We start from the raw sequence: 18,785 nt of genomic DNA on the forward strand, positions 1-18,785 counted from the left end.
TTGTTCTTCCTCTCTCTCTCTCAAATAAATAAAATCTTTAAAAAATTTTTTTAAAAAAGAGAGGAGAGAAAAGCTTTGCAGATAGTTTAGGAACAATGAAACTAGTTGAGTTCTTTATAAAAAAAATTGTTAACTGGTAAATACGCACTTAGTGAGGAGGTTAATCTGGGCATTCTGTCCTTGAAAGAGCCAATTAAGGCTATCAAAACATTTAGAGTTGTCTGTGGATTTCTATAAAAACTTTAACAGTTTAGCTTAGGGTCATACTTTACAGGTTCAGAGCTAAATTTTTTTGATATAAATTTACTATATATACTCTTCTTCCAAAGTATTCTCAGTCTACCCCAACTGGATTCTTTCTCCATAACAAAGAAAACATTCTGTGTGGCTCTCTGCAGTTTTTATGTTGTTAAATTCAATATGCAGTTTTCTTTACCTCAGCCATAGTTGACATTGTTGATCATTTCCTCATTTTAAAAACACTATTTCTTTGAATTTTGTGAATTACACTTTCCTGGCCATTGTTTTACCTCCTTAGCTGTTTCCTTTATAGCACCTTCCTTTTCTAAACAATAAATATTGGAGTGCTTCGAGATTTCATTCTATGCCTTCCTTTTTTCCCCCTTTACTCTAAAATTCTCCCCCTAGGCAACCTCAACCAGTTTTTTTCCATTTAAGAATTACCTTTATAATGGTAATTTAGAAATAGACACTTCTTGCTTAAAACAGTTTTCTGAACTCCTCTGGACTATTTCACCTCAAACCCAATGAATAAAAACTAAGAATTTTTTTTAAATTAACATATAATGTATTATTTGCCCCAGGGGTACAGGTCTGTGAATCATCAGGCTTACACATTTCATGGCACTCACCATAGCACATACCCTCCCCAATTTCCATAACTCAGCCACACTATCCTGACTCCCTCCACCCACCAGCAACCCTCAGTTCGTTTCGTGAGATTAAGAGTCTCTTATGGTTTTTCTCCCTCCTAATCCCATCTTGTTTCATTTTTACCTTCCCTACCCCCAGGACCTCCTGCCATGCCTCTCAAATTCCTTATATCAGAGAGATCATACGATAATTGTCTTTCTCTGATTGACTTATTCCGCTCAGCATAATACCCTCTAGTTCCATCCATGTCATTGCAAATGGCAAGATTTCATTTCTTTTGATGGCTGCATAGTATTCCATTGTAGACACACACCATATCCTATTTATTTATTTATTTGTTTGTTTGTTTATTTTTTCCATCTTCATTATCCATTCATCTGTTGATGGACATCTAGGTTCTTTCCATAGTTTGGCTATTGTGGACATTGCTGCTATAAGCATTCGGGTGCACATGCCTCTTTGGATCATTACATTTGTATCTTTAGGGTAAACACCCAGTAGTGCAATTGCTGGGTCATATGGTAGCTCTATTTTCATACTGTTTTCCAGAGTGGCTGCACAAGCTTGCATCACCACCAACAGTGTAGGAGGGTTCCCCTTTCTCTGCATCCTCACCAACACCTCTCATTTCCTGACCTGTTAATTTTAGCCACACTTAAACTTTTACCTCTTCCAGTATTCCCTATCTTAGTGAATGGCAGTAGTATTTATCCTGCTTGGTAAACGAGAAGTGTGGTGCTTTACCTTGACAACTCAGTTTCCTAATATTTAGTACATTCCTGAGTCCTTTTGATTTTATAAACTAAATAGCTATCATGCATGTCTATTTTTCTCTGTATCTACTATCTACACCTTAGTGCCAGTTATTGTGATTTCTGGTATTCCTGAAATCCTGATTTATACATTCATGTTCACCAAGAGGAATCTTCAGTAAATACCTAATCTAGAATCTAAATTTTTCAGTTTTTAGATCCATAATTAATTCTTTTGAATAGTTACTTAATTTGGTGTATCTGATACATTGCCTAAGTATTTGTATTATCTTCTGCCTTTGTTGAGTGTTTCTTAAAATATATTTGTTGGATCATGTTTAAATATCACCCAAGATACCTGTTACAAATGCACATTTCAGAATTCCAAGTCAGACTTACTGAGTTAAAGTTTTCTTGTGTGTGTATAAGTTAGGAATCTGCATTTTTAATAGGATTTGTTAGAGGATTATTATGTACACTAAGATCTGAGATTGTGGAATAATCTCATACTTATTGCTGACACATTTTATTGTTAGTACATGCTGGTGAGGTTTTATATGCTTGTCATCAGGTTGCATTAACAAGATACATGTGAAAGCTTTCATAATGTATGTGAACCATAGCAGAGAAATGTAGGATAGGCATATAGCCTATGAGCTTCAGAGTTGTTCTGCTGGAACCTGTGTCCAGTATGTCTCTTTGATGAAATCTTATAGCCTATAATCTCATCGTCTATTCCACATCCCTTTAGTTCTGTAACATCATTTCTTCTCCCAGAAAGTACTTACGTTTAAATTGAATTCTTAATGAGAAATACAGGGTAGGGGTGGATCAAAACACAAGAACTACACAGTAATCTGAATAGGGAAAATTTAACATAAAGAATTATTATAACAGGAGAATACCTATAAAGTAATAAAGACAACTCTAAAAGATACAGGGATAGAGGGTATAAAGAGCAGCCTCTACTGATAGGATGGAAACATAGCACTTAAGGAAGGAACAAATGTCAGTAGCCCTACCCTAACCCTCTCCCTAACTCAGGAGGTCCACACCTTGTGGACCACTAATGTCCACACCTTGTGAAGAAGGAGCAGCTGTCACCACCAAGTGGCAGAGAAGTTTGCTGGGGTGCCATGTTGGTGGAACTGGGATTTACTGGGAAGCTGACCATGATGGCAGTACATTGGTGCTATGGTGCTAGGAAAAGCCATCTTCCAGGGAGATAGTGTACCTCTAGCATACCACAAGGGTGGTATGCTGGAAAGTTTCCCAGAGGGAGGTTCTACACTGGTAGATTTTGCTAAGAAATTCTGGGAGAAGCTGCCCAAGCGAAGTCATGCTAGGGACCTTGTGAGGAAGATACATATGGGGGTGGGGCTGTTGAAACTTTCTGGGCTGAGCTTTACTAGGTATACCTTGCAGTGTCCTCAGATTAAGCAGAGAAAGATGGCAGACTTAGGAATAAAGCTGCTTCTTTCTGTAGTGTCTAGGACCCTCTATTAAAGGGTTAACATGATACCTGTCAAGAGAGAAATGTTCCACTATTATTAGCAGGACAATGAAGAATGGATTTTTAGATGAAAAGCAATAAATTGATAACTGGCTATTGCTACATCACTTTTAAACTCCATTAATGAATTGGCAATATATCTGATACACCAAATTATGTCCCCTCTTTGGGATCATGCCTTTGTCCATAGAGTTTCCATACATCTCCTATTTCCCTTCCACCTGTTCCGCATCCCTGAATTTCAGACTTCTGGTTCATTGCCCGGGATATACTTCCTGCTATTATATCCTAATTCCATTACAAGTGGGTGTTACTAAATGAAGTCTGTTTTAAATCCCATTGCTAGAATTTCTTTTTGCTAGGTTTTAGGCTACGTCTTGATGACGATGATGACGATGACTCCTCCTCCTCTCTTTCTTCTCCTTCTTCTTTTCTTTTCTTCTTCCTTCTCCTCCCCCTCCTCCTTTCCTCCACTCTCTCCTTCTCTTTGTCCTCTTCTTCTTCTTCTCCACTTTCCCTCCCATCATTAAAGTTGGCAGTGTATATATACATGGGTGAATCTCTGCCATTTTGTTAAAAAAGAAAAAAAAAATCTTTTTTTTTTTTTTTTTGCTACTCTGCTTGTTTATGTCTCCATATTATTGGCTGTTTCTGTGTTTTCTGTGTTTCTTTAATTGTGCTTTTTTTTTTTTTTTTTTTTTTTTTTAAGCTGGGAGGCACTCATTTTGCTCAGCTTTGTTTAAGCAGAGTTAATACTTAGAATATCAGTTATGGTCTATAATATTATTCAGTGGATCTTACTGATTCTCCTGATTCCTCATTATTCTCTAGGTTGGCCTATTCTAAAAGTCTTGAGACACCCAAATGGGTCTTAGTTCTTCCCAAACAGACCAAGGAAGGCCAGTTTCATAGATTTTTATATATTAACTTCTGGGAGTTAATAGAAGGTATTACTTTTGAGAGCAAATTAATGTCTTTCCATATTTATCTTAAGTAAGACTATTCTTAGGATTTTGGGGAAGCAATTACTTTAGAATTCTCTTGTAAGTATTTTGAATTACCCTTAAATGATCCTGTTTCAATTGTTATGGAACTTGCTTAAAATTCTTATATATTAAAATAATAAACCAAAGATTGGATTTGAGTTTTGACATGTAAGTCAAAATTTACTCAAAATTTTATTAGTTACTCAAAATTTTATGTATGAAATAGCAGTATTTGATTATAACTATAGATAAGAGTATTATAAAAGTTATTTAAATATAGGAAATAAACAAATGATGAGATTTCTTTGAGGTATAGGAGCAAAATGGGTATTTCCTAAGTAACTGGCTAATCTTACCATTTTAGATAAGTAAAGATCAAACCTTTTTAGAGGCAGAGTGTCCAACTCCTGACCAAACAGTCACTTTAAGCATTGCACAAGTAGTAAAGCAAGTGCAAAAACTAGAAGAACTGAAAAATCTCCTCCAACAACGGACTAAATGCTCCTCAAGAGCCCCATTGTCTAAAGCCAAGTAAGTGAAATATAAGAGTTAATAGAATTTGAAGCAATGAGTGGCTGTATAATTAGTAATGTGTGTAAGATAATGGTTCAGATATTATACTGTACATAAAGTTTTTAAATCAAATCAAATAGGCAGCTTGCTCTATGTGAAATTTTGGTTTTAAATTATTTTTATTAACACATAATGTATTAGTTGCCCCAGGGGTATAGGTCTGTGAATCGTCAAGCTTACACAATTCACAGCACTCACCATAGCACATACCCTCTCTGATGCCCATAACCCAGTCACCCTGTCCCTCTTCCCCTTCCCCCCAGCAATCCTCAGATTGTTTGTAAGATTATGAGTCTCTTATGGTTTGTCTCCCAAAATTTTTAATAGTGTGAAATGGCACTGTCCAATCAGTAGTCACTAGTCACATGTGGCTACTAAAATTAAAATTGAGTTCCATTTAATTAAAAAAATCAATTCTGCTGTTATGTGAGCCACATTTCAAATGCCTTGTAGCCAATGGAATTGTTGTTAGAAAGTTCTATTAAACATGGCTCGCTTTGAATATCTGGGTTTAAAATCTTCCCTCAGTTTGATTACGTAGCTTCCTATCCCTATATCCCAGTTTCATAAATCATTAAATAATTATTTATGAACAGTATTATTAAAAATTTCAAAGGGACAGGGATATGCTCCAAAGAATAATTTCCTATTTTTCAGTTGAGAAAAGCCTTTTTTTTTGACAGATGGAAGATTCAAATAATGATTATAATGATAGTCCTATTAATTGTTAACACTCGCTTTTGATAATTGAGGTTTAGCTGTCTTAAAATTAAATAGATGAATAAGTTATCATCACAGAATTCCTTTCATGACTTTTATTCCACCTTACACAGTTACTTTTTTTTTTTTTGTGGTGAGAACACTTCAGATCCACTCTCTCAGCAAATTTCAAGTATCCAATAGTATTGTTAACTGTAAACACCAGGCTGTTCATTAGATCTCTGACTTATTCAACTTTTGTTATTTTATTTTTTATTTAGTGATTATATAGTGATTCGGCAGAATTGTTGATACATCACCCAGTGCTCGTCACAGCAGGTGTTGCCTTAATCCCTATCACCTCTTTCAGCCCGCCTCCCATTCTCCTCCCCTCTGGTAAACATCAGTTTGTTCTCTGTAATTAAGAATCTGTTTGTTAATTTATTTCTTCCTCTCTTTTTTCCCACTTTTGCCCACTTGTTTCTTTAATCCACATGTATGTGAAATCATATGATATTTGTCTTTCTGCTGAGTGACTTATTTTCCTTAGCATTATACTCTCTAGCTCCACCCAGGTCATTGCAAATGGCAAGATCTCATGGCTGAGTCATAGTCCATTGTGTATAAATGTACCACTTCTTCTTTATCCATTCATCAGTTGATAGACACTTGTGCTGTTTCCATAATTTGCTTATTGTAAATAATGCCGCATAAACATTGGTGTGTATGTATCCTTTCATAGGATAGTTTTGTTTTTAACTTTTTTTATTTTTTTAAATATTTTATTTATTTGACAGACAGAGATCACAAGTAGGCAGAGAGGCAGGCAGAGAGAGAGGAAGAAACAGGCTCCCTGCTGAGCAGAGAGCCCAATGCAGGGCTTGATCCCAGGACCCTGGGATCATGACCTGAGCTGAAGGCAGAGGCTTTAACCCACTGAGCCACCCAGGTGCCCCTGTTTTTAACTTTTTGAGGAACCTCCATACTGTTTTCCAGAATGCCTGCACCAGTTTGCATTCCCACCAACAGTGCAAGGAGGTTCCTCTTTTTCTGTATCCTTGCCAACACCTGTTGTTTTCTGTATTGTTAATTTTAGCTGTTCTGACAGGTGTGAGGTGAAATCTCATTGTAGTTTTGATTTTTATTTCCCTGATGCAGAGTGATGTTGAGCATTTTTTCATGCGTTTGTTGACCATCTGGATGCCTTCTTTGGAAAAATGTTTGTTCATGTTTTCTGCTCCTTTGTAAATTGGATTATTTGTTTTTTTGTCTGGTATGGATTTGTATCATTTCTTTATATATATTTTGGATACTAACCTTTTATCAGATATGTCATTTGCAAATATCTTCTTCCATTATATCTCTTGCCTTTTAGTTTTGTTGTTGTTTCCTTCACTGTGCAAAAGATTTTTATTTTGATAGTTTATTTTTGTTTTTGTTTCACTTACCTCAGGAGTTATATTTAATAAGAAGTTGCAGTGGCCAGTGTCAGAGACATTACTGCCTATGTTCTTGTCTAGGATTTTTATGGTTTCAGGTCTCATATATAGGTCTTTAATCCATTTTGAATTTATTTTGTGTATGCTTTACAGAAGTGGTCCATTTTCAGTCTTTTGCATATTGCTGTCCATTTTCCCCAATACCATTTGTTGAAGAGACTGATTTTCCCATTGGGCATTCTCTGCTTTCTTGAAGATTAATTGACCGTATAACTGTGGTTCATTTTTGGGCTTTCTGTTCTTTTCTATCGATCTGTATGTCTATTTTTGTGCCAGCATCTACTTTTTTGGTTACTGTAGCTTTGTAATATAACTTGAAGTGTGAATTTTGATACCTCCACCTTTGTTTTACTTTTTGAAAATTGCTTTGGAAATTCAGGATCATTTCAGGATCATTCCATATAAATTGTAGGACTTCTTGTTCTGCTGTGAAAAATGTTATTAGTATTTTTTAAGGGATTGCATTAAATCTATAGATTGCTTTGGATACTATAGACATTTTAACAGTATTTGTTGTTCCAAACTATGAGCATGGAACGTCTTTCCATTTCTTTGTGTTGTCTTCAATTTCTTTCATTAGTGTTTCATAGGTTTTCAGAAAACACATCTTTTACCTCTTTGGTTAGGTTTATTCTTAGGTATCTTGCTATTTTTGGTGCAGTTGTAAATGGGGTTGTTTTATTAAGTTCTTTTTTTGCTGCTTCATTGTTAGGATATGGAAGTACAACAAATTTCTACATAGTAATTTTGTATCCTGTAAGTTTACTGAATTCATTTATTGGTTCTAACAGTTTCTTTGTGGGGGAGTCTTTAGGGTTTTCTATATAGAGTATCATGTCATCTATAAATATGAGAGTTTTACTACTTCCTTACCAGTTTTGATGCCTTTTTTTTTTTTTTTAGATTTTATTTATTTATTTGACAGAGAGAGAATCACAAGTAGGCAGAGAGGCAGGCAGAGAAAGAGAGGAAAGCAGGCTCCTTACTGAGCAGAGAGCCCAAGGCAGGGCTCGATCCTAGGACCCTGAGATCATGACCTGAGCCAAAGGCAGAGGTTTTAACCCACTGAGCTACCCAGGCACCCCAGTTTTGATGCCTTTTATTTCGTTTTTGTCATCTGATTGCTGTGTCTAGGTCTTCTAGTATTATATTGAATAAAACTAGTTTAGAGTAGACATCCCTGTCTTGTTTTTTTACTCTCAGTTTTTCCCCATTAAGGATGATATTTGTTGTGGGTTTTTCATATATGACCTTTATTATATTGAGGTATATTCCCTCTAAACCTACTTTGTTGAGGGCTTTTGTCATGAATGGATGTTGTACTTTATCAAATGCCTTTTCTGCATCTATTGAAAGGATCATATGGTTTCTTTATCCTTTCTCTTACTGATGTCATGTATCATGTTGACTGATTTGTAAATAGTAAACCATTTGTGCAACCCAGGAGTAAATCCCACTTGAGTATAGTGAATGATTTTTTTTAACGTATTGTTGAATTTGGTTTGCTAGTATTTTGTTGAGGATTTTTACATTAAAACTCTTTGGGAGTTTTGATTACTGATTCAATCCCCTTGCTGGTAATTGGGTCTATTCAAATTTTCTATTTCTTCCTGCCTCAGTTTTGGTAGTTTATATGTTTCTAGGAATTTACCATTTCTTATAGGTGGCTCAGTTTGTGGGCACGTAGTTTTTCATAATATTCTTTCATGGTTGTTGGTATTTCTGTGGTGGTGTTTGTCTTCTTTCATTTGTAATTTTGTTTGGGTCCTTTCTCTTTGTTTTTTTTTTTTCTTTTTAAGTTTTTAAAAAAATTTTCACCATAATAGTATTCATTATTTTTGCACCACACCTAGTGCTCCATGCAATCCGTGACTCTCTAATACCCACCACCCGGTTCCCCCAACCTCCCACCCCTGGCCCCTTCAAAACCCTCAGACTGTTTTTCAGAGTCCATAGTCTCTCATGGTTCACCTCCCCTTCCAATTTCCCCCAACTCCCTTCTCCTCTCTAACTCCCCTTATCTTCCATGCTATTTGTTATGCTCTACAAGTAAGTGAAACCATATGATAATTGACTCTGTCTGCTTGACTTATTTCACTCAGCATAATCTCTTCCAGTCCCGTCCATGTTGCTACAAAAGTTGGGTATTCGTCCTTTCTGATGGAGGCATAATACTCCATAGTGTATATGGACCACATCTTCCTTATCCATTTGTTTGTTGAAGGGCATCTTGGTTCTTTCCACAGTTTGGTGACCGTGGCCATTGCTGCTATAAACATTGGGGTACAGATGGCCCTTCTTTTCACTACATCTGTATCTTTGGGGTAAATACCCAGGAGTGCAATTGCAGGGTCATAGGGAAGTTCTATTTTTAATTTCTTGAGGAATCTCCACACTGTTCTCCAAAGTGGCTGCACCAACTTGCATTCCCACCAACAGTGGAAGAGGGTTCCCCTTTCTCCACATCCTCTCCAAAACATGTTGTTTCCTGTCTTGCTAATGTTGGCCATTCTAACTGGTGTAAGGTAATATCTCAATGTGGTTTTAATTTGAATCTCCCCAATGACTAGTGATGATGAACATTTTTTCACGTGTCTGACAGCCATTTGTATGTCTTCATTGGAGAAATGTCTGTTCATATCTTCTGCCCATTTTTTGATATGATTATCTGTTTTGTGTGTGTTGAGTTTGAGGAGTTCTTTATAGATCCTGGATATCAACCTTTTGTCTTTGTTTTTTGATGGGTCTGGCTAGAGGCTTAGGAATTTTATTTATTTTTTCAAAGAAGAAGCTCCTCTTCATTTTATTTATCTGTTATTTTTCCCCTTTGTCTGGTTTTGGTTTTTTAGATTCTATATCCTTTTTTTTTTTTTTTTCATGAGGCTGTAGGAGGTTTTTACTTTACAACATGACATCCAACTTCCCCAGGCCCTCTTGAGTGTTGGGAGTCCCCTTCAGCCATGGGGCCAGTCCCTTGCTCCTACATTCACTCAGGACTCTATGGAGGGCTGCACTAACAGTGTCATGGTGGGAGAGCAGGGGTCAGGCTGAGACTCAGAGTTGGAGTTGGGGCTGGGCACAGGATCCTGATAGGGGTGGGATCAGATTGATGGTCAAGGCTGGCCACAAGTCAGGACTGGCCTTGTGATGAGGCTTAGAGTCAGAAGATATGACAGAGTCAGGGATGATGGTAGATTCAGAACCAGAAATAACTTTGGGGTAGGATTAGGGAGGGAGTATTGCACAGAGTGAGGGTGAGGACTAAGGCCAGAGCTGGTGTCAGTGCTGAGACCCAGGCCAGAGCCAAGAACAGAGAGCATCAGCATTCAGGAGGGAGACATGCTGTGGCCTCAACATTGAAGCTGGGTTGAGGCCCTGACCTGTGGTGGCAGCTACACCCTCACACTTCCACTTGTGCTTGGTGAGGCTAGAGGCTTTCAGAAGCCTTGCCACAGAGCTGACAGTGGTAGGGGCACACTCTCGAATGCATATGCAGGTGCTGCAGCAGCAGGGAGGAGCTCTCCCACTGAAGGCCTTCAAGAGTGGGGACCGGCATTGGTCCATTTGTTGGTGGGGCTTCGCAGGTGCTGAAGCAAGTTGGAGCTCTTGCTGAAGGTATTGCGGCAGTGGGGACAGTGGTAGGGGTGCTCTGCCGCGTGTGTGTATCTCTGTGTGTGCACTTGTGCATGCACAGGCACTGGCATTGTGGCAGTGCTAAGCTCTGGCCGAAGGCCTTGCTGCACTGTAGGCATGGGAACTGCCAGTGTGCAGTTGCAGGTGCATGAACAGTGCTGAGCACTGCCTGATGTCCTTGGTGCACACTGGGCACTTGCAGGCTGAGAGCTGCTGTACATGCGCAGGTGCTGCACTAGCAGCAAGCCATGCTCAATGTCTTGACACACATGGGCCAGTGCTGCAGCTTCTTGTGGCTGTGGCTGCCTCAGTGCTTCAGCAGTGTGGAGCGCCAGCTGAAGGCTTTGCCGCAGAGGGTGTTCAGTTTGGGCCAGCACGGTTGCTGCAGTGCTGTACTAGCATGGTGCCATGGCCAGATGACTTACTGCAAGTCTGGCAGTGGCATGGCTTCTTGCCACTGTGGGAGCAGCAGTGCTAGCTCAGTCCAGAGCAGTGGCAGGAGGTTCGACCATAATCGGGGCAGGAGAAGAGTGGGAGAGGGCTGGCAGGTGCAGGGAGCACTATGGGCCTAGTGGCCAGGACCTTGGGTATAGTAGTAAATTTAGATGAGAGAGGGGGTTTCAGTTCTAGGGCTTTGGTGTGGTTGAGGTGCACACTGGCTCAAGAACCAGGGGAACAGGGGCACCTGATTGGGTCAGTTGGTTAAGCATCTGACCTTGCCTCAGGTCATAATTTCAGGGTCCTGGAATCACAAGGCGGGGAAGTCATCTCCCCTCTCCCTTTCCCGCAGTCCCTACCCCTGCTCCTACTCTCTCCGTCTCTTTCAAATAAATAAAATCTTAAAAAAAAAAAAAAAAAAAAAAAAAGCACCGCAGGGACGGGATTGGTGATTTCTGGTTCAAGGTGGAAACTTGAAGATATGGGGTCAAAATTTTAGAGATCTTGGTCACAGTCCTGAGATGGAGTGAGCTTCAGCATCAGGGTCTAGATCCTCAGAGACAGACTCAAGCTTTGATATCATTTATTTCTGCTCTCATTTTTATTATTACCTTCCTTCTGCTGGTTTTGGGTTTTGTTGTTCTTTTTCTAGCTCCTGTAGATGTAAGGTTAGGTTGTTTATTTGAGATTTGTTGTTGTTGATGTAGGCCATTATTGCTATAGACTTGCCTCTTAGAACTGTTTTTGCAGTATCTGGAAGGTTTTGGACACAGTACCTGCCAGTTCTTTTGTTCCTGGAGGGGTCTGTGGACACTGCCTGTCTGGGATATGGTGGGAGCAAATAACCTCCCCACTGGGAGCCCCAGGCACTCTTCAGATCACTGTTTCCATGCTGTATGTTCACAGGCTGTTGACCTTGCCTTTTTTCCAAGAGTAACCTCAGTGCCCTCTAGGGTTTCCCCCAGCCATTGATCTTTAAAATTCCAGGTTTCAAGCGCCACTGGTTGCAAAAATTCACAAAATTCAGCCCCTCTTGCTTTTCAAGGCAATTGCTATTGGGATTCATCCTCCTCATATGGGCTCTATTCTGTCTCTTGGCCTGCTCTATGACTGCAGCTCCCTACCCACCACAGGGCCACAATTTTTTTTTTCTCCTCCCAAACCATATCTCCTTTCTTCTACCTTCTTTGATGTGGCCTCTTCTCTACATTTAGCTCTAGAATTTGTTCTGCCAGCCTTCTGAGGGTATTTAGGATGATTTGATTGTTACCTAGTTATATTCATGGGATCAGGTGAACTTAGGGTTCTCCCACTCTGCCATTATCTTCCAAGCTTTCTAGCATCATTCTTAGGGGCCCTAGGATTTTCAAAATAGTAAATGAGCATTGGCTTAACTCAAAGTCACCATCTGCGTTAGCCCCTAACAAGAGAATCAGCTTTTGTTTGAAGCTTTTGACTTCTCTCTAGCTATGAAAGCTTAGGCACCATCTTCTCCCAATAAAAGATTGTTTTGTCTACATTGCAAATCTGTCATTTAGTAGGTACTCTCATTAATTATCTTAGCTAGATCTGAGTAAGTTGCCACAGTTTCTGTATTAGCACATGCTGCTTCACCCTTTGTTTCCATGCCATGGAGATGGCTGCTTTTCCTTAAACCTTGTGAACCGAACTCCAGACTTTTCTTTTTTGCAGCTTCCTCATCTCTCTCAGCATTCATAGAATTGAAGATTTAGGGCTTTGCTCAGAATTATGCTTTGGTTTAAGTAAAAAATGTGGCTGGTTTGATCTATCCAGACCAGTAAATTTTCTCTGTATTAGCAATAAGACTATTTGCTTTCTTAATCATTTGTGTATTCACTGGAGTATTACTTTTAATTCCCTTCAAGAACTTTTCCTTTGCATTAAGAACTTGGATAACTGATGCAAGAGATCTAGCCTTCAGCCTCTCTTGGTTTTTGATGTACCTTCCTCATTAACCGTAATCATTTCGTTTTAAATTTCAAGTGAGAGACAAGAGACTCTTCCTGTAGATTGAACATTGAGAGGCCAATATAAAGTTATTAACTGGCTTAATTTCAGTATTGTTGTGTCTCAGGGAGTAGGAAGGCCCAAAGAGAGGGAAAGAGATAGAGGCTAGTTGGTGGGGCAGTCAGAGCATACACAACAGTTTTGTTAAGTTTGCTGCCATATATGAACATGGTTTATGGTATCCCCAAACAATTGCAATAGAAACATCAAAGATCAGTGATCACCGATAGCCATAACAAGTATAATAATAATAATGAAAAAGCTTAAAATATACTGAGAAGTACCAAAATATGACACAGAGACATAAGGTGAACAGATGCTATTGGAAAAATGGCATTGATAGACTTTTTGTATACAGGGTTGCCACAAACCAGTTTGTAAAAAATGCAGTCTTTGAAGTGCAATAAAGTGAAACACAATAAAATAAAATATGCCCTTACCTAGTAATTTTGTATTATGAATTAATAATTTCTGTGTGAGTCTCCTGGAAAGGTGGTTTCCTCAAGTTCAGTTACACACATCTAAGTGTTTCTTATCACATATAAACAGTAAATAAGTATGTGTAACTTTATGAGTATCTGAATTAAATCACCTCATTTGTTCCCCTGTTATTCTGTTCTTGCCAACTATATCTGGTATAGTAACTTATCCAAGTAAAAGTTTACATATAGCCATTTTTTTTCATTAAACATATAATAAAAACCCTTTTATAGTGTCAAAATAGAGAGTAACTGGGAGGGACTACTATTTATTATGCAGTTACTTTATTTCTCTCTCAATGACTAGATTTAAAGGAATGCAAGGAGTGGCACTTGAGTTAGCTCCAGTAGGTGCCCATTAACTAGATCCTTAGTTCAGAGGCTGATTTGAGCTATCTATTGTAAAGTACAAAATTAGTTTCAGATCGTATGTTAATAGTAATCCTGAAATTGAAGTGTCTGATGTGTACAGGCATTTTCCTTATAACTTTACATGTATTGGATCCTTACCACTACTTTATGAGGTATGTACTCCAATACCCCAATTTTAATAGATGAAGAAACTGTAAGTCAGAGGGATTAAGTAACTTACTAAAGTCATAAATTAGTAAGTGGGTAAAACAAGTTTTGAGCCAAGCAGTTTGACTCTAGAACTTGTACTCTTAACAATAACAATATGAAAAGAAATGTCATGCTTCTACTCAATTTACTTTTGTTATTTTTGTTGTTAATATTTTTGGAATACCTAATTATATTCATGGAATATATAGCATTCATAGAATTACACAGTGTGATTTTATACTTGTTTGCTTGCAATTATACAAATTTACCTTGGAGTCTGAATAAAGGTTAAAGATTATGTTAAGTTTTATTTTACAAACTACATATATCTAGAGCATTTATTTTATTTCGTAAGTATAATTTAAGCTCTTACTCTCTGATAATAAATAAATGTTGTACTTATTAAAATTTTAACAGGGATACTGAAAATTCACCAGGAACAGTACATAGTAATGAAGTTGTACAGCAGAAAATTGAAGGTGATAATATTTTATACATGTTTAGCATTTATAGAGTTTTCTATATTACATTAACATTTTGCAACTTACAGTTTAAAAATTTAGCCATACAATTATACAGTAGCAAGTTAAAAAAGATACTCAATTGTGAGTTTGATATTTTCAATAAGAGTTCTTATGTTTCGGATTCCAGAAGTTGTACAAAACTAAACCTTGGTTGTTAGCGACCATAAAATACATGAATTAGTAAGGACACAAGCATATTATGCATCACTTTAATATATAGTGTAATACATGATAAAAGTATATGCGATTTGCAGCAAGTCCACAGATAACCAATTTGTTCAAACCAAGGAAGATGGAAGATTTTAAGCAACCTTAAAGGATGACTAGAATTTAGTCAAGTGCAGAAGGGAGATATCTGCTATTTTACAAAGAGGATGTAGCATGAACAAACAGAATAAATAGGGAGTTATAAATAGTATGGTATTAGAATGTGAAGCAATAAGTAGGGATAAGGTAAGAGAGAGCCAGTCAGAAGTGTGCTAAGGATTTTTAAAAAATATATATATAATAGGGAACCACTGAAGACTTTTTTTTGTAGGGAAGTGGGAATTGTTGGATTCAATTGTATGCAGATTATTCTGGCCATTTGTAGAAGTTACATTTGGGGACTAGGAATAGGAAAGGGAGTTATTGCTTTGTTTTATGTGTATGATAAGTGCTTATATTAGAACACCAATAAACAAGAAGAAAATGGGCAGATTTGAGAAAATTTACTGGTAAAATGGGCAAAACTTGATTGGATATGAAAAGAAGGGAGATTAAATCATGTTAACATTAACTAAATAAAAGAGTAAAAGAGGAATAAAAGAGGAAAAGCAAGTGTTGAGAAAATGATGAGTTCATATCACTTAGTTATATACATTCATTCATATATTTCTATTTGTTGCCTGACTGGGAGGATTTCCAGTGTTGGCAGTTCTATTGTTTTTCTTTCTTTTTAATGAGGTATTTAAAAAAAAACTCTGAAATTTAAACTCAGTACATATCATTGATAATTGAAACACATGACAAACTTACTATTATTTCAGAATTCATAAAAACTCACTCAACTGAAGAATTTAGAGATGTTTCTGCAACTGATCCACGTAAGTTTCTACTTGTTTAAGCATTATTGTGTTAATAACTTATGTTCAGTGCATTAATTTCTATAATTTAATGTCATTATTATGGTAATAACATAGATTGCCTGGAGTTGGAGCCATACAGTTGAGCTATCAAGCAAGTATTGAAATTCCTAGTTAAGGCTAAATGCTACAAAAAGTAGACTCATTTTTGAGGAATACATTGCTATCACTTGGATTGAATAATTTTTAATTTTGATTGGAGTATGCTACTGAAATGTTTCAAGAGTGCTAGGCCTTTGAGATGAACAGTGATAAATTTGCATATTTTGTTTCTATGAATTATAGATCATCTCATATGCACTAAATCCTTGACAATAGCTGAGTACCTGTCCGTTTAGCTGCTAGAACTAGTATGTTAAATTTATGACTACTTAACAGCAGAAAGGAGAAATTACCTTGTTTGTCTTAGTACTGGAAAGAATTTTGAAGCAATCATGTAATGTATGCTATAGAATACAATTTAGAAGTGGAAAATAAGATTTGGTTGGAAAAGATTGATGGGAATCCTGTCCTCCTTCATCTTCTACTTTTCAACTAATGTTGCCATATTTAGGCCAAGGGCAACTTGATGCTACAGTGCTCCCAAGTTCTGTAGACACCTTTGATCCAAGAGAGTCCTGAATGACTAGATAGATAGGAAGATATTTAGAGCTTTGGAGTGGATGGTGAAAGCTTCTTTCTACCTCAAGGAAAACCCTCTGCGCATCTATGGAGCTCTCTATCTGTGCAGCTATCTTCTCTCTAATACTGTGCCCTGTGAATTCTAGCTGCTTTGGGCTTCCAAAACTCTAAACCTTTTCTCTGAACTCTAGGAGAACAATAGACTCTGTTTGGGTCCCCTTTCCTAATGCTGTGGCCTGGAAACTTCAGGAAGTAAGATGGTGTTATCAAAGGGCGCTGTTACTTCGTTTGTCTTCTTTCAGAGATTACTGCCTTGCACTTACTGTTTTCCAATGTCTGAATATTTCCTTTTCCCATATTTTTGTCCAGATTTTAATTTGTTTAAGATGAAAGGATAATTCTATTCCCTGATGCTCTATCATGGACAAAACCAGGAGTCTTTACGTCCACATATGGGCTGATGGATTATATCCTTCAGCCAAATCAAAAGAATATAATAGTAGAAATGTTAGTGATGATTTAAAAATATTCTGTCTATTGCTTTCTGTTTCTTTCATTCATTCATTTAATTGAGGTGTAATTGACATACAATACTACATTAATTTCAAGTGTATGGTATTTGTATATATTGCAAAATGATCATCACAATAAGTCTAGTTAACATCTATTACCACACCCTGCAAGAATTTTTTTCATGTGATGAGAGCTTTGAAGGTCTACTCTCTTAGCAACTTTCAGATAGGCAATATAGCATTATTAACTATAGATACCATTCTGTACATTCTATTCCATGACTTATTTATTTTATAACTGGGAATTTGTATCTTTTGACCTCCTTCACCTGTTTTGCCTACCCCACTTCCACCCCCTATGTCTGGGAGCCACCAGTATGTTCTCTGTATCCATGAGTTATCTTTTTCCATGGTAGCTGCCTCAGTCTCTGGGCTCCTTTGGTATATATTTACTGTCTCAGTATTGCTCAGTTTTACTTGTATACACTTCTTTTCTGTTAAAAGTACCCCTTTTCATCTTATCCAGACAAATTTTATTCTCATCTCTTCCCATTCTCTAAATTCTATTTGATACCATAGCCTAATCAACAAGACAAAAGCTCCTTTATATTCCACTCTGTTTTTATACCACTATTTAATTTTGATGTTGTTTCATTTTATAATTAATAGAATTAACTTTTTAAAAAAGACTTATTTATTTATTAGAGAGAGAATGTGTGAGTGTATGAGCAAGGGGAGTGACAGAGGGAGAAGCAGGCTCCCCACTGAGCAAGGAGCCTTATGTGGGACTCAATCCTGGGACCTTGGGATCATGACCTGAGCTGAAGGCAGATGCTTAACCAACTGAGCCACCCATGGAATTAATTTTTTTTACAGCAGTTTTAGAACTATAGAAAAATTGAGCAGAAAACACAGAGTTCTCATATATCCATTCTCTGCCTTTTCCTCCTTACACAAAATTTTATTAACATTTTGCATTAATGTGCTACCTACATTAAAATCAATGAACAAATATTGATATATTATTACCTAAACTCTGTAGTTTACATAGGGTTCAGTCTTTGTGCTATAGAGTTCTATAGGTTTTGACAAATATATAATGTCATATATACACCATTATAGTATCATACGGCAGAGTTTCACTGTTTTGAATCCCATGTTCTACCTATTCATTTGTCCATCTGTCCATCTGAGCCCTTGGCAATCATTGATATTTTGGGTATCTCTGTAATATTCAAGAATGTTATCTATTTGGATTCATATAGTCTTTCTTTTACTTAGCAGTATGCATTTAACTTTCCTGTTTAATGATTTTTATGGTTTTATAGCTAATTTCTTTTTATTAATAAATAGTAATCCATTGTGTGGATGTATCAGTTTTTAAAATCTAATTTATCTATTAAAAGACATCTTGGTGGCTTCTGATTTTCTGCAATTACAGAAAAGCTGCTGCAAACTTAGGTTTTTAGTATGGATATGTTTTTCAACTGATCTGGTTATATACCAGGGAATGCAATTTCTGGATCATATAGTAAATATATGTTTAGTTTTGTAAGAAACTGTCAAACTGTTTTGCAAAGGGGATGCATCATTTCATATTCCTGCCAACAATGAGAATGAGAATTCTTCTTGTTCTGTATCTTTGTCAACATTTGGTGTTGTCAGAATTTTGAATTTTAGCCATTCTAAAAGTTATTTACTGATATCTCATTGTTTTAATTTGTAATATCTGATGTTGAGAATTTTTTCGTATTTTTTTGCCATCTTTGGTGAGGTATTTGTTCAGATATTTTACTCATTTTAAATTGGGTTACTTGCTTTCTTATTGAGTTTTCTTTCTTTCTTTTTAAAGATTTTATTTATTTGACAGAGAGAGATCACAAGTAGGCAGAGAGGCAGGCAGAGAAAGAGGAGAAAGCAGGCTCCCTGCGGAGGAGACAGCCCGATGT

At 37.0% G+C, this 18,785-nt stretch overlaps 1 protein-coding gene across 1 annotated transcript in view; it reads left to right on the forward strand.

Annotated features, from left to right (window-relative positions):
* Window positions 1–18,785, forward strand: part of CCDC7 (coiled-coil domain containing 7) — a 469,805-nt gene that overhangs the window by 49,590 nt on the left and 401,430 nt on the right. The window contains exons 8-10 of the mRNA XM_059187454.1: window positions 4,510–4,676; window positions 14,473–14,534; window positions 15,608–15,664. Of these exons, the coding sequence (XP_059043437.1) occupies window positions 4,510–4,676; window positions 14,473–14,534; window positions 15,608–15,664 (286 nt within the window). The remainder of the gene's footprint in view (window positions 1–4,509; window positions 4,677–14,472; window positions 14,535–15,607; window positions 15,665–18,785) is intronic.

The sequence above is a fragment of the Mustela lutreola genome, chromosome 8 (assembly GCF_030435805.1).
Source record: "Mustela lutreola isolate mMusLut2 chromosome 8, mMusLut2.pri, whole genome shotgun sequence".
Classification (NCBI taxonomy): domain Eukaryota; kingdom Metazoa; phylum Chordata; class Mammalia; order Carnivora; family Mustelidae; genus Mustela; species Mustela lutreola.